Here is a 22790-nt window from a genome sequence, read left to right as displayed (position 1 = left end):
TTTTCTATTGATGCCATTGATGTACAGTGGTGTGAAAAGTGTTGCTGATTTTTTTTTTTTTTTTTTACATGTTTGTCACACTTCAATGTTTCAGATTATCAAACTAATTTAAATAATAATCAAAGATAACACAAGTAAACAAAACATGCAGTTTTTGAATGAAGTTTTTTTTACTATGAAGGGAAAACAAAATCCAAAACCTTAAAAACTTAATAACTGGTTGGGCCACCCTTAGCAGCAAAAACTGCAATTAAGTGTTTGCGATAACTTGCAATGAGTCTGTTACGGCGCTGTGCAGGAATTTTGGCCCACTCATCTTGGCAGAATTGTTGTAATTCAGCCACATTGGAGGGTTTTCGAGCATGAACCGCCTTTTTAAGGTCATGCCCAAGCATCTCAATAAGATTCAGGTCAGGACTTTGACTGGGCCACTCCAAAGTCTTCATTTTGTTTTTCTTCAGCCATTCAGAGGTGGATTTACTGGTGTGTTTTGGATCATTGTCCTGCTGCAGAACCCAAGTTTGCTTCAGCTTGAGGTCACAGATATTGTCCTTCAGGATTCATGCAGAATTCATGGTTCCATTTATCACAGCAAGTCTTCCAGGTCCAGAAGCAACAAAAAAAGCCCCAGACCATCACACTACCGCCGCCATATTTTACTGTCGGTATGATGTTCTTTTTCTGAAATGCTGATACTTTTACGCCAGATGTAATGGGACACACACCTTCCAAAAAGTTCAACGAGTATTTTCCCAAAAGTCTTTGGGATCATCAAGATGTTTCCTGGCAAAACTGAGACGAGCCTTTATGTTCTTTTTGCTCAGCAGCGGTTTTCGTCTTGGAACTCTGCCATGCAGGCCATTTTTGCCCAGTCTCTTTCTTATGGTGGAGTCATGAACACTGACCTTAACTGAGGCAAGAGAGGCCATTTGTGGATAATGGCTCTCACTGTGATTCGCTGGAGTCCCAAAGCTTTAGAAATGGCTTTATAACCTTTTCCAGATCGATAGATCTCAATTACTTTCTTTCTCATTTGTTCTTGATTTTTTTTTTTGGATCTCAACATGATGTGTAGCTTTTGAGGATCTTTTGGTCTACTTCACTTTGTCAGGCAGGTCCTATTTAAGTGATTTCAAACAGGTGTGGCAGTAATCAGGCCTGGATATGGCTAGAGAAACTGAACCCAGGTGTGATAAACCACAGTTATGTTTTCACAGGGGATGGGGGGAAAACCCTTTTTCACACAGGGCCGTGTGGGTTTGGATTTTGTTTTCCCTTCATAAAAAAACTCAGCAACTGCATGTTGTGTTTACTTGTGTTATAGTTGATTAATATTTAAATTTGTTTGATGATCTGAAACATTAAAGTGTGACAAACATGCAAAGAAATAAAAAATCAGGAAGGGGACCAACACTTTTTCACACCACTGTATGGTTTGTTAAGATAGGAGAATATTTGGCTTGAGACACAACTGTTTGAAAATCTAGAATCTAAGGGTGCAAATTTCTATATATTAAGAAAAATTGCCTTTGAAGGTGTCCAAATTAAGTTTTGATCACTAATCAAAAATTAGGTTTTGATATATTTATGGTAGGAAATTCACAAAATGTCTTCATGGAACATGATCTTTACTTAATTTTGACCCATACAATGTATTTTTAGCTATGGCTACAAATATACCCGTGCTACTTAAGACACCCCGTCACAGATTAGCCAGGAAACGTGCAGATTTACAGTAGAAATCGCTGTCTAGCACTAAGCTAGACCCTGTCTTATCTAAAATTAGCACTAAACATTTTGTTTTGACCTCAACCAGGCCTGATGGTAAGTGCTTGTTGCGATGAATAATAAAACCAGCTGATTTACAGTAGAAATGGGTGAATGTTGTTTATTAAAAAGAAGAGATTAAGTTAGCACTTAAGTTTTAAGTAAATGGATACTTGGATAATTTACAACATATACACTGATAAAGCTAGACTTGAACAAAATCATTCACAGAGGAGGATGAGTCGACCCGCGGTTTGAGTCATCCCTGATTGTAGTGCCCATGATTAAGACTAAGAATAAACGAATACAAAAACAACACCATCTAAACCTAACAACATCAAATCAGTCTACTATTATTTTTCATATTCAATCAAACAGGAATGAAGCACGATTATTCGTCGAGAGGTACAGGATGAATCTGGTAAGTGGCAAGAACATGTCCAGGTCACCCCAAATCAAAGGAAAAATCTGAAAATATTTTGTTATTGTATATATTATATAATAATGATTAGATTTTGAAAAAAAAAAAAATCAAAAGTATTTTTTTGGCATTTTCATGACAATTAAACACATTTTGCATTACCAAAAAGTAAAACTATTCTTATTTGTATATCATTGGAGTATTTGTTGTACTGCCTTAAAGGAGTAGTTCACTTTCAGAACAAAAATTTACAGATGATGTACTCACCCCCTTGTCATCCAAGATGTTCATGTCTTTCTTTCTTCAGTCGTAAGGAAATTATGTTTTTTGAGGAAAACATTTCAGGATTTCTCTCCATATAATGGACTTCTATGGTGCCCCCAAGTTTGAACTTCCAAAATGCAGCTTCAAAGAACTCTAAACGATCACAGCTGAGGAAAAAAGGGTCTTATTTAGCAAACCGATCGGTTATTTTCTAAAAAAAAAAAAAATTACAATTGATATTTTTTTAACCTCAAATGCTTGTCTTGTCTAGCTCTCTTTGTACTCTGTGTAGAGATTAAAAAGTATATAAATTGCAAATATTTTTTAGAAAATAACAGATCCTTTTGCTAGATAAGACCCTTCTTCCTCAGCTGTGATCGTTTAGAGTCCTTTGAAGCTGCATTTTGGAAGTTCAAACTCAGGGGCACCATAGAAGTCCATTATATGGAGAGAAATCCTGAAATGTTTTCCTCAAAAAACATAATTTCTTTAAGACTGAAGAAAGACATGAACATCCTGGATGACGAAGGGGTGAGTAAATTTTTGTTTTGAAAGTGAACACTCCTTTAAATGCACTCTGATTTAAAAAAAAACTGTAATATGGTAAAATCATTAGTGTTTAGCAGTAATAGGAATGTAATGAAAATCAATTAATTTTGAAAATATGAATGAACAAAAGACCTCAAGTAAAATTACAATAATGTCTACAAAATGTAGAAAAAAGGGTTAAATCTTTTTGATTTTGGGGTAAAATGTGACCTATAAGACCTGCATTGTTTTTTCTTTGTTATACTGAACGCTCACAAATTCCTTCAACACCAAGTACAGTTTCTATCACATGCTACTCACGTATCCACATATTAAACTCTACCAACGGCCAAAATCAGTGCTACATGTGTTAAGACATACAAATGGAAGAGAGGAGCTGTTGAGGGCAGCTAAACCCGAGAACAGTGCTGGTCAATGTATATATGTTGATAAGCACCATCGAACTTTAGTGAAGGAAAGGGATCAATTCAGCATTGGATTATTACATTTCCTGAAGATTTCATTAAGTAGAAGCATTCATGAAAGCTGAGGCTACGAGAGATGATCAAGTCTGCTTTTCATTTAAAAGTTTGCATGTTTATGCAAATATTGACCCAACCGAATTCAGACTTCAAAGTCATCAGTACGTACCTGATGTAACAGCCCTATTAAAAGCACACAATGAGCAGCATTTAGGATATTAATATCAGTGCATTTAAACCAAAGTGTACCGATAAAGCTCAAAGCTCAATTACGTCTTTGTATCTATGCCACAGTAATGGAACTACATTTCCCATAACCCTTCAGTGAAGCTTTCTGAATCTGGGTAAGGCTATGTGTTGTGATATGCTTGCAGTTTCCTTCACACTTCTCCATCCTCAATACGAGCGAGCTGCCTTTCCAGGACGTCGATCCTGTGACCCTGAGCCAGAACCAGAGCACGCAATGCACGAATCTCTGTCAGGATATCAGAAAGATGGTCCTCCTGTGCAAGAAAGAAAACATCAAGGATTTAACATAAACAGGCAAGCACTGAGTTAAACCTTGAGGCATATATATAATATAGTTAATATTAAAATTAAGATCTAAAATGCATACATATATACAAAATTAACACTTTTATTCATCAGTTAAGTTGCTTAAAAGTATGGAAGCCCATTTTTACCACAAAATAAGAAGTATTTTCAACCTTTTATCTCACAAGTCTAGCAATTCTGAGTAGAGGTCGACCGATATTGGTTTTTACCGATACCGATAGCTAGGTTGGACCACACTGGCCGATACCGATTAATTAACCGATAGCTTTTGAAAACAGATACTGAACGGCAACTAAAATACTGCTCTGCTAGTTTTAAAAAAGTAATAAACCATACTTTGTAAATTAATAAAAATATTAATTTTAATTATATATTGATCATTAAAGTTATTTCATAGTTCATTAATGTTAACAAAATAACACTTTATAAACCTTTATAAACATTAACAACAATTTGGGACAGATATGTGATGTAAAACTGTGAATGGCACGCTGTGGCGCAGCAGGATTCTGTAGGCTGAATGAACACGGTTTGCTTTCTCACATCAAGTCTTTAAATCTGCAATTTTGCTGGCTACGAATATGACCAACTGGATATAAATCAATGCAAATATATGGTAACAATCCTGACATTTAACATTGGTGTCTGACTTAACCTCTCATACTCTATGACAGCGGAGCGGAGTGTGAGCCGCTTCAGCAAAGAACGCAATCCGGAAAAACTATCGGCATGGATTTTTGCCGATAACCGATAGTTCAGCCAATCAACTATCGGTGCCGATTAATCGGCAAAACCGATACATCGGTCGACCTCTAATTCTGAGTTCATATCTCACAATTCTTCCTTTTTTTGAACTGAGAGACATGACCTCAAAATTACAAAATAAAAACTTGCAATTCTGAAAAAAAGAGATGTTACTCGCTATTGTTAACTTGAAATCGGAAATATAACTTTCTAAGAAGAATTATGAGAAAAAAAATTGCAATTACCTTTTTTATTTATTATTTCATAGTGAAAATAAAAAAAATTGTTTCTTCTTTATTTTTATTCTTCTATTCAACAGTAACCAGTGAAAGTCAAGACAGTTTTCCCATCAGAGAAATAAACTACATTTTAAAGTATATTGAAATAGAAATATTAGAATAAGATAATTATTGTTTTCACGATAGTGTGTACATTTATATACATAATATATATGTGTGTGTGTGTGTGTGTGTGTGTGTGTGTGTGTATATATATATATATATATATATATACACACACACACACACATGTATGCATATCAGGGCCGTTTCTGTAGAGGAGGCAAGGGAGGCAGTGTCTCAAAATATCAAAAAATGTATTCTGCCTCTTGTGTTTGTGCACGCTCTACATTCACGAATCAGTCTGAATGAACAATATAATAGCATTAATGGGAAAACTAATTTTAAAAAAGTAAGTAAACAACTCACACAGTTAGATATAACCACTTTGTCAAGTCAAAATCAAACAGAATCTGCTAAATGTTTGACCAAAATAAGAGGGATCATACAAAATGCATGTTATTTTTTATTTGTGACCCTAGACCACAAAACCAGTCATAACTGTACATTTCTTGAAACTAAGATTCATGCATGAACTGAGGGACTCATATATTAATAGCAACTATTTCAGAAGGTTCAAATGCTCACTGACGCTTCAGAAGGAAAAACGACACATTAAGATCCAGGGGGTGAAAACTTTTGAACAGAATCAAGATGTGTATATTTTTCTTATTTTGCCTAAACATCATATTTTTTACATTAAGTACTGCCCTTCAAAAGCTACAGGAGGTACTTACATGTTTCCCAGAAGACAAAATAAGTTCAATTGATACCTGACTTCACCCTCGGCTCTTAATGCATTGTGCTTCCTTCTGAAGCATCAGTGAGCGTTGAACCTTCGGTAATAGTTGCACATGAGTCCCTCAGTTGTCCTCAGTGTGAAAGGATGGATCTCAAAATGAAACAGTCATTTTTGGTAAGGGTTCAAATACACACAAAATTGTGGGACCTGAAGGATTTTTCAGAAGAACAGCGGGGAGTTTAACTGTTCAGGACAAACAAGGAACTCGTGAACAGCTATCACTAAATAAAAAATCTTATTCAGGGGGTCAGTACTAAATAAAAAATAACATGCATTTTGCACAATCCCTTTTGTTTTAGTAAAATAATTACCAATTTTGCAGATTCTGCAAGGTGTATGTAAACGTTTGACCTCAACTGTATATAATAGTTTCAAATAAAATATTTAGTTTAAATTGTGACTGCCTTAAGTTATTATTTTGGAATAAATGTAAAATGATTCCAAAATAATAATGAGATTTGGTTTTAATAAATAGAATGCGTGTGTGTGTGTGATATAAAATGTATTTAACTTGTCATTCACCTCTTTCTTTACTCTCTCTATCCCACCATCTACATCCCTTCTTCCTTGTCCATGGCCCAACCCCTCGCTCTCCATCTCAACCGCCATAGGGTTTGCTGGCGCAGTAGTGCTGGTGGGACTAGTGTCAGTCTGTGTGAGCATTTTGGGTCGTCCCCGGAGTGTGCCGCATTTGGAAGGAGGGGCCATGTAGCCTCCGCTCAGGGAAACAAGGGTTGGAGGAGCATCCTGTCCAGCTATCCAATCTTCTGCCAGTAGAGCGGGTTCTAATCCTGCCGTATCTGGGTACAGATCCCCTTGGAACAGGTCAGACTAATTGTGGGTAAAAAAAAAAAATTTAGACAGAGGATGCAGTTGGATAAATACAACCTGGTCAGGTTAGACAGCATATTGAATTTACCACTGAGTAGTTTGCAAAGGGGTAGTTTTCTTACTTCCTCTTTCACAAACACTCTAAAAATACAGTAGCATAGCATTACCCAGAACACAAAAAATACCTACAATATGCTAATTATAGCACACTGTAAGTTTCCTGTTTTATTTTTTTGCTATTCAGTTCACTCACAAATAGAAATTTTGTCATCTTCTCATCTTGATATAATTCGAAAAGCCATATAAGTTTTTGTCTTAAGAGGTAATGATGACATAATTTTAATTTTTGACTGAATTACCCTTTTAAAGAGAGTAAAGCGTGGGAAGTATGACTTTTGTTTATTTTTACAAACTGAGCAAATTCGTTTTTTGTGGCAATGACAGCATCTGTACATTTCTGTGACGAGTGACACAAATAAATACCATATATTTTTTACACTTTTTTACTGTGCAGTTTTAGTCAAGGTTCAACTTTTCAGTTGCTTTGTTTAAAAATATATTTCTACTCTGACGTATCAGGATAAATTAAAGTCAATAGAGAAATGAAGTATCTGATGGGGAAAATGGTATTACTTTAATATTTTTCAAATAACAACCAGCATATTTGTGACCATGGATGACAAAACCAGTCGTGGTAGCCTGGGCTATATTTATAGCAATAGCCAAAAATACATTGTATGGGTCAAAATTATAGATTTTTCTTTTATGGCAAAAATCATTAGGATATTAAGTAAGAACTTCAAAGGCGATTTCCTTAATATTTTGATTTTTTTTTTTTTTTTTGCACCATCAGATTCCAGATTTTCAATTAGTTGTATCTAAACCAAAAATTGTCCTATGCTAACAAACCATACAATGTACAGCTTATTTATTCAGTTTTCAGATCATGTATAAATCTCAGTTTCCAAAAAATTGACACTTATGACTGATGGTTTTGTGCTCCAGGCTCACATTTGGGGTTGTCCAGTGTTTTGTTTTAAAACACATGATGTCATACCTCATTATGTCAGCATGAGTCAATATGAGCATATTATCACTATTTAAGCATATTTTTGGAACAAGCTGGAGGCGGATAGCTGCTTTACAAGATCCAAGTAAGAGTATTTAGAGTATGGTGATTTTCAGTGAACTTCCTGTCTCAGCCTAACCTTTCAGTGCATTTCAAACATTCAACACTTCTATCAGAACCAAAGGTCTGTAGATGACAAAATGTAGATGACAAAATGAAATGACTAAATGGTAAAGTCAGAAGTTACTTAGCTCAGAAGTAACTTTCCTTTCTGACTCACTTAAACGTGCAAAATTCATAACTAAACGAGCGGTCGCTCTGACGTGCAAACTGAACTTACCTTCCGCGGCACAGTCATAGATATGGGCTCGACCTTCCTCTCGTGCAGTTTGTAGAACCTGATGAAACACGATAATGGAGATAAATGCAAGAACTGGAGAGATGCCATTTAAGAATCAGTGCAGGTGTGAACTAATCATGACTTCTCATTTGAAAATGAAAATGAAAGAGAAAGATTCTTAGCAAATAACACTCATTTAAGCTTTTCACTCACACAAAGCTATCGTACAGCTTTAAAACATTTGGAGTTATATTGCATGAGTGGTTTAAACTACGTTTATGATTCTTTTAGGCACTTTTAAAGCTTGCAAGCATCTTGTCAAGTATGTGGTCTGTAAGATTTTTCATTTTATGGAGATAAATAGATACTTTTATTCAGCAAGCACACACTCATTTGATCAAATGTTATCAATGTTATGTAGAATTTTAGTTAAAATTATATAGATGCTGTTCTTTTGAACTTTACTATATTATATTATGAATAATAAATCATTCTTGAACGCCAAATCAGCAAATATTAGAATGATTTTTGAAGAATCAGACAGGAGACAGGAGTGATGTGTGGACATTTTTTTTATAATTTAAAGTTTACTATATTTTTTCATATATTAAAATAGAAAACTTATTTTAAATTGTAATAATATGTCAGAGAATTAATGTTTGATTTAAAAAATGCAGTCTTGGTGAGCCTTTAAAAAAACTGCTGAGTGAATATTCTTTAGTTTTTTTTGTTTTTGGTGTGTTCCATGAAAGAAAGTATGGAATCACATGTGGGTAAGAAAGCATTTTCATTTTACTTTTTTGTGAACTACTCTTTAACTTCCCATTTGCTCAGTTTTGTATGTCGTAGTCAAACACTTCGGCCAAATAACCTGTCAAACAGAACAAACAAAGCCAAAGCCTGAAGATGAAGTTGCCACTCACATGTTTTCAGGGCATTCATCAAAGCAAATGAAATACAATCAAATCCACACCCAAATGGGATTAAATGGAAAGAATCACAAAATCAAACAATGATGAATACGACTACACTGTCATAGAGTGACAAAGTAGTTCAGTTCACACCTTGCTATTTCACACTTGTTGACATCTACTCCTCGTTTGCTTAGGAAACCAGCACCTCTCTGTGGCTCCTTACTGCTGTACAGACTCAGGAAATGAACATACGGTGACTCATCTGTCACCTCAAAGTAGCGAATAGTACAATCCCCCTGTGAGAGAGAGAGACAAGTGATAGACAGTTCATTGACAACACTGGATTTAAAGGAGAAGTTCACTTCAGAACATAAACTTAGAGATCATTTATGTTCATCGTTCATGTCTTTCTTTCTTCAGTCTTAAGAAATTGTTTTTTGAGGAAAAAAATCAGGAATGTTCTCCGTATAGTGGGCTTCTATGGTGCCCACAAGTTTGAACTTCCAAAATACAGTTTAAATGCAGCTTCAACGATCCCAGCTGAGGAAGGGTCTTTTTTTTTTTTTTTAAATTGACAATTTATATACTTTTTAACCTCAAACACTCGTCTTGTCTAGCTCTGCTCACACTCTGTGTATTCTGGGTCATGACAGTTAGGGTATGTCAAAAAACTCCCATCAGCATTTGTGGTTAAAAAGTATACAAACTGTATTTTTTAAAGAAAATAACTGATCGTTTCGCTAGATAAGACCTTTCTTACTCATCTGGGACTCAGTTTAGAGCCCTTTAGAACTGCATTTAAACTGCATTTTGGAAGTTCAAACTCACGGGCACCACTAAAGCCCACTATATGGAGAAAAATCCTGAAATGTTTGCCTCAAAAAACAAAATTTCTTTACAAATGAAGAAAGAAAGGCATGAACATCTTGGATGACAAGGGGGGGAGTAAATTATTACACATAAGTACTATGGTATATAATAGTTCACATTTGAAGTGGATTAAAAAAGTTAATCAAAGCTGTCCTAAAGCAAAAACAGGTTTTGTTTTGGTTTTAGGACAAGTTAAAAAGATAAAAAGCTTTCATCCACTTCAAAGTACAATGGTATTTTTACATCTGATACCATCTCTGTGCCATTTACCACAACTTCATTCTTCCATATTCAACATCTCATACAAAACTGTTTAAAATTTGGGGTCAGTAAGACTTGTTTTTTGAAAGAAATTAATTATTTTATTTATTAATGATGCATTAAATTGACCAGAAGTGAAAGTAAATACATTTGAAATGTTACAAAAAATGTGAATTTTAAATAAATGCTGTTGTTTTTTTTATTAATCAAAGAATCCTGGAAAAGTGTATCACAGTGTTCACAAAAATATTAAGTTTCAATATTGAAAATAAGAAAAACTGTTCTTTAACATTGTAAGAATAAATTACATTTTAAAACATACTACAATAGAAAACAGTAACTTCACATACAATATTTCACTATAATACTCTTTTCACTGTACTTTTATTAAATAAATGCAGTCTCTGTGAGCATAAGACACAAAACTTTTTTAACAAAATCCTTCTGACTCCAAACTTTTGAATGCTGGTGTATTTATGTGTACTGTGTGTAAATAAGGAAAACTACCGCAGGCAGTGATTGTCCCAGACAAGTTTTCTGTAAACAGCATGTTTCTGTGTAAGTTTATATCCTTGTTAGAGCTGCTGGAGAAACCTGTCGTGCAGCAGTTAAAGGTGATAGGGTAAAGCTGGGTAATCCTACCTTGCCGCACAAGTAAACCATGTTGGTGTCTGGGTCATAGAATGGAAGCAGAACTCCGTTACTGGTGTCCATTTCCTGGGTAACCATTGGCTCAGAAAGATCTCTCTGAAATATAAAGACAGACAGAGACAGACAAATACAGACTAGGTTATTAAAACATATAGTACTGTTTCATGCTCAAAAACTGAACCAGACAGGGAATATCTGATAGAACTATATTATTGACTGATTGTCTATAATAATGTTATATCAAGTAAGATTATTTGTGAGATTATTAATGCGTCCTGACACTACTAAACTGAGGGAGATTGACCAAATGTTTGCACTTCCACAAAATAAAAACTAGAAAATGCCAGCTTGTCAAGACACATTTGAATGTTGACTTGATAGAACTGAAAGTGAAAAAAAGTCTTGACATTTTAAGGTTACTCGGGTCTTCTGAAGTCTAAGTTACAAGTGTGCACTTGCATTTTTATGCTGTTGCTAAAGTTTTTTGAGTGGTGCAAAATATCAAAGGAACACCATTTATTTTAAACAGACATCTTTGTAATATTAAAAATATCTGTATGGTTACTTCTGATCAATTTAAATTGTCCTTGCATAAAATAATTAATTTATTTGAAAGGAAGTCTTACTGATCGTAAACTTTTAAATAGTAGTTTGTTATTTTTAGTAGTCATTACCCATAAAGCTTTTAGTAGGAAGATCAATTATCTAAAAGAAGTTCACTTTCAGAATGAAAATGTCCTGATTTACTCACTTTCTTTCTTCAGTCGCAAAAAAAAAAATGTTTTTTTGTGGAAAACATTCCAAGATTTTTCTCCAAATAGTGGACTTCAATGGAGATTATTGGGTTGAAGGTCCAAATTGCAGTTTCAATGCAGCTTCAAAGGGCTCTACACGATCCCAGATGAGGAATAAGGGTCTTATCTAGTGAAACAATCTTTTTCTTAAAAGAAAATAAATGTTTATATACATTTTAACCACAAATGCTCATCTTGCACTAGATCTGTGATGCACATTCTCAACTTTAGCATTATGTAATAACGTTGGAATGGTGATGCCTGGATAGTTCTTCATCTTTGGACTTCGTTTCAAAATGGTAAGGTAGGACCTTCTGACATCGCTGTTTTACCTTAATGCGTGTGGTCGAGCATTTTGAGCATTTGTGGTTAAAAAGTATAAAAATGTATATTTTTCTTAGAAAATGACCGATCGTTTTGCTTGATAAGACCCTTATTCCTCTGCTGGGATCATGTAGACCCCTTTGAAGCTGCACTGAAACTGCAACTTGGACCTTCAACACGTTGGCCATCATTGAAGAAAAATCCGGGAATGTTTTCCTCAAAAACTTTAATTTCTTTTCGACTGAAGAAAGAAGGTCTTGAACATCTTGGATGACAGGAGAGTAGGGCTGGGCAATATGTTATGATATATGATATGATATGATATGATACGATATGATATATATATATATATATATATATACACATACATTTATACAAATTAATATCATTTATTAATAAGATTTATGCACACTCTCTGTCTATATTATGAAAACTGGTAAAACAAAAGAAAAATATTATAACAGTGAAATTCCTAACATTAATTCAAAATCGCAATAGCCTATGTTTCTCTATTCAAACAACAGCGGTTGAGTAAGTGCATTTATCCAGCGATCATAATCGCAAACAATACAGCCAAGATCTCATAACAGAACACAGACTGGTTGAGTGACACTTTAATTTAGATTGCTAAACTCCAGCTTGTTTGTCAATGTTTTCAGATCAACGTCGGTGCTTCTGCAATGAAGAGCAAGCTCGTGCGCATGGTTGTCAGATTGCTTAAAATAAGCAAAACACAGAGAAGCTCTGATTCAGGGATTTGAATTCTTGATATCTGGCAACCACACTCAAGAAAGCTTGCGTAGTAGAGGCGTGTACAGCAGTCTTTTTTCGTCAGCAAAATTGCATGCTGATATAGTCATAGTTTTTGTTTATTGACCTTGTTGTCATCTCGTCTTTGTTTCATCTTAGTCATGGGAAAAAAAGCTTGTCAACGAACATTTTTCGTCATAGTTTTCATTAACAAAATTAACACTAGTCTCCATTTTGCTAATATGTAAAAGAACAAAGACCCTCCACCACCTCACATCTCTTGCTTGGTAATACGTAAGGGGATGTAATTTTGGCTACTCAGCGCGTTCTTTTGGGAAAGTATGCTTGAATTTGAAATATTCAATATTTACAATATTTAAACTTTTTAAACTTTTGAATTTAATTTTTGTCAAAATTATTGTGATATTATCACTAATATTTGATATATCGCCCAGCCCTACATGGGAGTGAGTAAATTATCAGGAATTTTTCATTCTGAACGTGAACAAATTAATGCTTCACCTCAGGCTCTAAAGGGTAGTTCTTGCTGACTAAACAGATGACGAACAACAATTTTCCTCTACAAAATGCCCTTACCGTGTCCCAGAGGGCAAGCTGTCTCTCACTCATGCGACTGAAGCCGGTTGTCAGGATTTTCCCATCAGCCAGAAACACAGCCCTCATCGGCCTGGTGCCCTCATGAGCCTTCTCCCGCACCTGAGTGTGACATCGTCAAACAACAACAACAAAAAAATCACATATCTGTGCAAAAACAATGAAAAAACACTGCAAACTTCTTATTTGTATTCATACACAAGTCTGTCATATCTCAAACAGAACTGTAGTGACATGTGGCAGACCAGAGGTTAGGTAATGCTAATCTTCCAATGAATATGAATGCTTTCGAACGATTAAAACAATTAATTATTAAGATTGTGTTCTGTTTTGATAGATTTCCCCTTAGCTGAATCCCTGGAAATCCAGTGGACCATCACATATGCTAAAAGCTTATTGTGGACACGTCCCACCTCGAACAAAACAGCTGCTGGCCTCATTTAGACGCCTGAGATCACTAACAGCAGAAACATTCAGATTAAAGAGCAGATTTGTTCCAGCAGTCCGGCTGCTCAATAAACATTCTTAGAATAATCCTATTAGTCCTCAGGTGCATTTAATGTCCATGTTTACATTGTACACCTGTATCATCTCAGCCTAATAGGAATATTCTAACTACCACACTAAAATCTGCTGTAACAACACCACCTTTCTGAAGTTTGGGGTTAATATTTTTCTTTTGAAAGAAATGTATCTGTTTTTTCAGCAATGATGCATTCAATTGATTTGAGTGACAGTAAAGACATTTATAATGTTACAAAAGATTTCTGTTTCAAATAAATGCTGTTATTTTTCAAAGAATTAATATAAAGTTTCAAAAAAGTTCAACAAAATTCAAATAAATGCTTTTTTAAAACTGTTTATTTAATAAAGAATTAAAAAAAATATTCATGGTTTCCAAAAAAATCCTTAAAACAGAAAATACTTCACAATATTACAGCTTTTACTGCAATTTTTTTTACAATCGAGGTCAAAAGTTTACATCCCCCTTTCAGAAACTGTAAAATGTTATTTTACCAAAATAAGAGGGATCATACAAAATGCATGTTATTGATTATTTTAGTACTGACCTGAATAAGATATTTCACATAAAAGATGTTTACATATAGTCTATGAGAGAAAATATTAGTTGAATTTATAAAAATGACCCCGTTCAAAAGTTTACATCCTCTTGGTTCTTAATACTGTGTTGTTACCTGAATGATCCACAGCTGTGTTTTGTTTAGTGATAGTTGTTCATGAGTCCCTTGTTTGTCCTGAACAGTTAAACTGTCCGCTGTTCTTCAGAAAAATCCTTCAAGTCCCACAAATTCATTGGTTTTCCAGCATTTTTGTGTATTTGAACCCTTACCGATGACTGTATGATTTTGAGATCCATCTTTCCACACTGCGGACAACTATGGGACTCATATGCAACTATTACAGAAGATTCAAATGCTCACTGATGCTTCAGAAGAAAACATAATGCATTAAGAGCCGGGGGTGAAAACTTTTGAACAGAATGGAGATATGTACATTTTTCTTATTTTACCTAAATATCATATTTTTTTCATTTAGTACTGCCTTTCGGAGGCCACAGAAGGTACTTACATGTTTACCAGAAAACAAAATAAGTTACATTTACCCTGATTTTCAAATTCAAAAAGTTTTCACCCCTCTGCTCTTAATGCATGGTATTCCTTCTGGAGCATCAGTGAGTGTTTGAACCTTCTGTAATTGCATATGAGTCCCTCAGTTGTCCTCAGTGTGAAAAGATGGATCTCAAAATCTCAAAATTGTTGGAAAGGGTTCAAATACACAAAAATGCTGAAAAACCAGAGACTTTGCGGGACCTGAAGGATTTTTCTGAAGAACAGCAGACAGTTTAACTGTTAAGGGCAAACAAGGAACTCATAAACAACTATAACTAAACAAAAAAACATTCAGGTAACAACACAGTATTAAAAATCAATGGACTATATGTATTATGTGGAATATCTTATTCAGGTCAGTACTAAATAAACAATAACATGCATTTTGTATGATCCCTTTTATTTTGATCAAATATTTAGCAAATTCAAGGGGGATGTAAACTTTTGACCTCTAATTAGGGGTGGCACGGTACATGAAAAAACATCCGAACTGTTTGGTTCGCTTGTCTCGGTTCGAAGCGTGTGTGCCTCACACGGTTCAACGCATGCTCAATGTAGCCTCGTACCCGAGTGAGTGTCCTTTTTGCGGGAAACAAGAGGTGTGAGTGGACATACAGACAGTAAAAGTGGAGGTTACGTCACGTGTAGAAATGGCAAGTGAGAGAGATAAGGAAGGCTGCCTGGAGTTGGAGGATGCGCCAGCGTCGTATAAGGGGCCGTTCACATGTAGCGTCTTTTGCGCGCTCAAGTTCGTTATTTCAAATGTAGACGTGCGATATGCACGCTCATAATGGAAGCTCGTTTTTTTCAGGCGCGTCCGCGCCGCATCGAGATAAAATCATCCAAAGACTATAGAATACACTTAAAGGGACTTTGAAACATCTCAACTTTTCAGAATGCCGCAAGCGCACCGCAGGCCATGTGACATGAACCAACCAATCACTTGTTTAAAAGACAGAGCTAAAAGATTTCCTCTCTTTTTCTTTTAAAAGATACCATTTTTGTAAGAGCTACACTGAAGTTGGGAGTTTAATAAATGCAAGTTAATTCTTCAGTTCAATCTTTATGTGCTAAAAAGGCACATGAATTCCTGTAGAGATAGCAATACACATTCTCAATGTCTTCTCTCTTGCTGTATCAAAACCTCCCCTAGCTTTCCTCAGAGATGGTCCCAATAATGTGCTTAAAGTCAAGTCTAATTCAGTTTGTGCATGTTTACATGATATAACATTTTTTTTGAATAATGTATCCTACATTGTGGATAATTAAGCTACATATCATATGCCAAAGTAAATTTCTGGAGTGTTAAAGATTAAAAGAAAAAAAACAAAACAAGAACCGTACAGAACCGAAAACCGTGACCTAAACCCGTGATACGAACCGAACCGTGGGTTTTGTGAACCGTGCCACCCCTACCTCTAATACAGCCTTGGTGAGCATGAGAGACTTCTTCTCAAAACACTTTAAAAATCCAACCCCAAACATGTGAATGGTGCTGTGTCTGTTGAAACTTTATGATGCAGAAGTGAACAAGCTAACCTTAAGGACAGTTCCACGCCTGGGATCAATGACTCGTAAGGCTTTGTCTTTACACGTGGTGCACAGGACACTGCCCTCACGGTTCCAGCTCACGCTGTATATCAGGTCTGGATGGGCGTCACTCAACTGGTACACCAGCTCCCCGGTGCCCACGTCCCACACACAGAGGACATTATCACATCCTAGAACATGGGAAAACAAGAAAATAGATGGCCAGAAGGTCAGCAAAAACAACATCTTACCAGTTTAAGAACTACGATTTGCATCTCAGATATTTACATGCCAATGCAAATCAAATCCAAAGCCACCTTTCTTTGGCTCGTCGTGCGGAAGCCTTGAAATCAATATGTGCATCAAGCGTTGCTTCTTTACACATAGATGTGTAGTAGATTTATTTTTAATCGACTGACAGCTCTATTGTCTTTTCATTACTTTGAAGGGGCACGAAACAAGTCCAACTTCCAAAATTAGGGCTTGGTAAATGATTCAAGACACTAGAATTAGAACACACGCCAAAAATAGAGTGTGCCAGAACAGACTTAATCCAAGCACCGTGAGCCGGCAAAGTATATACAAAAGAAGAGCTTACCTGCAGTCAACAGGATATTGAGAGCAGAAGGGTGCCAGGCCAGGATGCCTACTCTTTTACTGTGGCCCTCGAGAGTCACCAAAGCCTCAGACATGGGAGATATAAGACCTCCATCAGGAATCTGCCAAATCTGTTGTGCAAAAATAGTTCATCTTTAGTGTCACATGATACTCCAGAAATCATTCTATTATGCTCTATTATGCTCAGAAAACATTATTATTATCAATGTTGGAAACAGTTGATTTTTGTGTAAACTACACTACCATTTAAAAATCTGGGGCAAGATTATAAACAAAATCTAGAAGTTAATACTTTTATTCACCAATGATGCATTAAATTGATCGGTAACACTTAAAGCCTTTATGTATAATGCATTATTAAAGGGTATAATGCATTATAATTGTTCATAATGTGTGCTGTAATGCATTATACATATAGTTAATGCATTAAAACTACTTTTATAATGCATTTTACATAAAGGCTTTAAGTGAAGTGTTACCAATTGATCAAAAGTGACTAAAAAGTGACTTCTATTTTAAATTAATGCTGTTCTTTTGAACTTTTGATTAATCAAAGAATCTTGAACAAATGTATCACCACAAAAATGGATTCCACCATTAATAGTAATAGAGCATCAATAATAATTGATTAAAAAATGAGCACCAAATCAGCATATTAAAAAGATTTATGAAGAATCATGTGACACTGAAGACTGGCGCAATGGCTGCTGAAATCACAGAAATTAGTTACAATTTACAAATGCAATAATTATTTAAAATATATTCAAATAGATTGTACAAATAAAAATATGTTATAATATACAGTTTTCATTGTATTTGTTTATCAAATAAATTCAGCATTTGTTAAGCATAAGAGATTTTCAAAAATATGGAAAAAATTCATAATTATTGTAGAATTAATTAAAAGTGTTTGAGCATAATTTACATATACATAAATACAAATCAAAGCTGCATTTATTTAATCAAAAAACAAGGAAAAACAGTAATATTATGAAATCTTATTACAATATAAAATAATGGTTTCTATTTTAATATACTATATATATTGTTGCAGTGTAATATTTCTATTTTAAATAAATGCTGTTCCTTTTAACTTTTTATTCATCAAAGAATCCTAAAAAAAAGCATCACAGATTGCAAAAAAAATTCCAGCACTGATAATAAATCAGCATATTAGAATGATTTCTTAAGGATCATTTGATACTAAATACTGGAGCTCAGCTTTGATCACAGAAATAAATTAGACTTTAATGTTTAGTAAAATAGAAAAATGTTATTTTACATCGTAAATGTTACATTTTTCTGTATTTTTGATCAAATAAACGCAGCCTTGATGAACATAAGAAAATTTAAAACATCTTACTGATCCCAAACTTTTGAACAGCAGTGTATATAAAATTTGTATATAAAGTATATTTGCTGTTTGGTGGTTCCGTTTCACTAAAAATAAAACCACATTTCAAGTCATACATAAAAGGTTGAAAGTATTTAGATAAATATTGCAATACCTACCCAACTGCTAAAACACTCAAACTCAACAAAAACTAACAATATGTAACATGTGAACGCCCATGTAAAACTCTAAATAATCTCAAACAAATCTTTAAAAGATGTATCACTGTTTCTACAAAAAGTTTTGGTGAGCATAAGAGATTTACTTAAAAAAAACAACAACAACAAAAAAAAAACATTATTTTAATTAATTATATACACTACCAGTCAAAAGTTTTGGAACAGTAAGATTTTATAGAAATAAGTCTCTTCTGCTCACCAAGCCTGCATTTATTTTTTGTGAAGGCCCAGGGATGCTATATTAACACAACAAATATTCATAAGACAGTACATGTGTTCCAGGACCACAAAACCAGTCATAAGGATCAATTTTTTGAAATTGAGATTTATACATCATCTAAAAGCTGAATAAATAATCTTTCCATTCCATGCATGGTTTCATAGGACAGAATAATATTTTGCAGAGATACAACTATTTGAAAATCTGGAATCTGAGGATGCAAAAGAATCAAAATATTGAGAAAATCACCTTTAAAGTTGTCCAAATCAGTTTCTTAGCAATGCATATTATTAATCAAAAATTAAGTTCTAATATAACAAAATAGGAAATTTACTAAATATCTTCATGGAACATGATCTTTACTTAATATCCTAATGTTTTTTTTTACAATTTTGACCCATAAAATGTATTGTTGGCTATTGCTACAAATATACCCGTGCTACTTATGACTGGTTTTGTGGTCCAGGATCACAAATGAGGTGTAGGTTTTGTTGAAGGGAATGAAACAAACCTTGACAGTGCAGTCCTCTGAGGCACTGGCAATAACATTGTCATCATGTGGGCACCACTGCACATCCAGCACTGGAGCGGCGTGACCGCACACAGTCGGGGTGTTCTGGTCCACTCGACCGCTCTAGTGATAAGAGACAGAAAATGTGAGCAGAACCAATTTGATTATGCAAACTAATGTAAATATCTAAAATACCAACTGTAAACCCCTAGGGCATTTTCAAGGCATTGTTTGCTTATTAGAGGGAACCCATGCCAACCTTGGCGAGTGGCAACACAAGAAAGGCTCCGCCCCCTCCGGCCTCAATGACAACAGCAATAAACTTAGGATTGGCAGCACACAGCGGACCGTCCCATGTCACGCGTGACACTCTGACATCATCAAGGCAATGCTCAGCCTTCCAGGCTTGGGCGAACACATGCCTGAACTTACTCTGCCTAACAACACCCCTCCTGAAGGACATGACTGTTGGCAAAATAGAGACATGTATAGTTAGATCATATCATTACTGAACAAATGAATCATGGCATATTATTATATGAGTATAAAGCAAATAACAAATCATAAAATAACATAGACTTTACGTTTAAATTGACATCATTATTTGTAGAGTAAGAACAAAAGAGTAAAACCCCAACTGCAATTTTCTATGCAAATACATGCAAGAAAAAAGACCAATCCCATTTCAGTTTGTCGATGGGAAATTTTCAAACTTCAATTATAAATTTCTCTTCTACAATATCAGCAACTGTTTAAAAAAAAATCAAATAAGAAATAAATGTGACCCTGGACCACAAAACCAGTCCTACGGGTCAATTTTTTTGAAATTGAGATTTATACATCATCGGAAAACTGAATAAATAAGCTTTCCATGGATGTTTGTTAGGATAGGACAATATTTGGCTGAGATATAATTATTTGAAAATCTGTAATCTGCAAAAAAAATCAAAATAAGAAAATCCCATTATAGTTGTCCAAATTAAGTTCTTAGCAATGCATATTACTAATCAAAAATTAAGCTTTGATATATTTATGGTAGGAAATGTACAAAATATCCTAATGGAACATGATTTTTGGCATAAAAAAAATCCCCAAAATTTTGACCCATAAAATGTATTGTTAGCTATGGCTTTTTACCTCAATTATTATTATTAATAATGAAATAATCCTTAAAAGACGTATCACTGTTTCCACAAAAAAAAAAAAATGCTGAGCATTAGAGATTTATTTCAAAACCATGAAAAAAATACTATTATTTTAATTAATTATATAAAAGTCAAAAGTTTTTGAACAGTAAGGATTTTAATGTTTGTTTTTGTTTTAGTCTCTTCTGCTCACCAAGCCTGTATTTATTTATTTATTTCTGATTATCTGAAGTACCAAAAAAAAAATAATACTATTTAAAATAACTGCTTTCTATTTGAATATATTTTAAAATGTAATTTATTCCTGGCCATTTTTTTTGCATCATTACATCTCTCTTCAGTGTCACATGATCCTTGCTGATATACTGATTTGCTTTTAAAGAACTTTTTTATTATTATTATTATTATTATCAATATTTAAAACAGTTGAGTACATGTTTCAAGATTCTTTAATGAATAGAAAGATCCAAAGAAGCATTTATCTGAAATACAAAGTGTTTGTAACATTATGCACCATCCCATTCAAAAGCTTGGAGTCAGTATTTTAGTAGTTTTTTAATTAAAGAAATTAATACATTTAGCAAGGATGCTTTACATTGATCAAAAGTGATGATAAAGACATTTATAATGTTAAAAAAGATTTATTTCAGATAAATTGTGTTCTTCTGAACTTTCTAGTCATCAAAAAAACCTGAAAAAAAAAACTACTCTAACAATAAATGTTTTTTGATCAGCAAATCAGAATATTAGAATGATTTCTGAAGGATCATATGGCACTGAAGACTTGTAGTAATGATGCTAAAAAAAAATCAGCTTTGAAATCACAGGAATAAATTAACTTTTAAAATATATTCAAATTGAAAACAGTTATTTTAAATAGTAAAAATATTTCAAACTTGTACTGTTTTTGCTGTACTTTGGATCAAATAAATGCAGGCTTGGTGAGCAGAAGAGACTTTAGAAAAACATCTCACTGTTCAAAATCTTTTGACAGGTATATAGCTTCTTTTTTTTGCTGCCAAAAATATGGTCTATCACATAAAATGTGATATGATCTACTGACCACTAGGCTATTAGGTCAGACAGGCTTAAGTATTGAGGTAAAAGTGAGAGCCCCTCTTGTCCAATGAAACTCTAGAAGGCTGCAGCTCTCACGTGTCTGTGACTGTGCAGGGATGAAAATGACACAGCTCAAGTCAGAAACATTTAAGGTCTGATGTTCGGTTACCTTCCATTACACATTTACATTCTAATGAGACCTATTGACCATATTTGGACGAATCAACCCTCCCTAAATACCTTTTTTCTTTAATGTGATAAAACTAGAATCAATACAGCCAAGCCAAAACAGTTAAATGAACCGTAAACATCCCACTATAAATAGCTTACAACTTTGTTAATCCTAAAGCTGTGACATGTGAACTGTGGTCTAAAGGTGCTTTCCAAGACAGAGTTCTCATGGGACATTAGCATCTACTGCACATTCTGCAATTTTCTGTATTCTTTTATATGGGTGAGTGACATTACATCCTCTGGATCTATTAAGATATTCAAAAATACACTGAAAAACAATTCATAGTAAAATGAAAATTTCTATGATGATTTTAATTATTTAAAGATTTATAAGTAACGTTAGTTTAACATAATTTTTATTATTTGTTTAAATAAATATGCTAGTATTATCAATATGCAAGAATCCTATTATATATATATATATATATATATATATATATATATATATATATATATATATATATATATACTAAATCAAGGAATGACACATGAGCTGGTTAACATTCATTCAGTCCACTGTACCTCTGTTTGAGGATTTCCTTCTTCTTTCTTTTCTTCCCTGTTCCCTTTTCTTGAAAAAAAACCTGCTAAAATTAATAAAGCGACTTCGGTATAAAAATGTGACCTATAAAAATGCAGTGGTCAATATAAACTACACTAATCCTTGCAGTGTGTTGTTATCGCTGGGATATTCTGCATGGTCAGGTGGAACAATTATGTCCAGGCAATTTCAGCAGACATCGACAGATTAATCCATATTATCAGGGAAAACAAATGCACAATTGTATTTCTCAAAAGATACACAAAGCCTTTGGACAAAAATGTACAGTTAAGGAAGTTGAAATATATCAGGAAGAGCGTCGACTCGGCTGAAGGAGAAAAGATGATGTGTGGTAAATTCCTCAGCGAATGTGCCTAGAATTAAAAACAGCGATGTGTGAAGCTCGCCA

General features: G+C 34.2%; 1 protein-coding gene across 1 annotated transcript; it reads right to left on the bottom strand.

Moving 5' to 3' along the window:
• Window positions 1-1872: 1872 nt before the first annotated feature.
• Window positions 1873-22781, bottom strand: coro1b (coronin, actin binding protein, 1B). The gene is made up of 11 exons (XM_073837313.1): window positions 22363-22781; window positions 19662-19867; window positions 19403-19525; window positions 17080-17209; window positions 16491-16672; window positions 13303-13422; window positions 10829-10933; window positions 9206-9351; window positions 8142-8199; window positions 6424-6732; window positions 1873-3965 (listed from the first exon to the last, which is right to left on the bottom strand). Exons 2-11 carry the CDS (start codon window positions 19863-19865, stop codon window positions 3843-3845), a joined length of 1500 nt encoding a protein of 499 aa, XP_073693414.1. The 5' UTR covers window positions 19866-19867; window positions 22363-22781; the 3' UTR covers window positions 1873-3842.
• Window positions 22782-22790: the final 9 nt, after the last annotated feature.

The sequence above is a fragment of the Garra rufa genome, chromosome 3 (genome assembly GCF_049309525.1).
Source record: "Garra rufa chromosome 3, GarRuf1.0, whole genome shotgun sequence".
In the NCBI taxonomy this organism is placed as follows: Eukaryota; Metazoa; Chordata; class Actinopteri; order Cypriniformes; family Cyprinidae; genus Garra; species Garra rufa.
The sequence above is the reverse complement of the archived record's forward strand: the minus strand, read 5'-3'. Positions and strand labels throughout refer to the sequence as shown.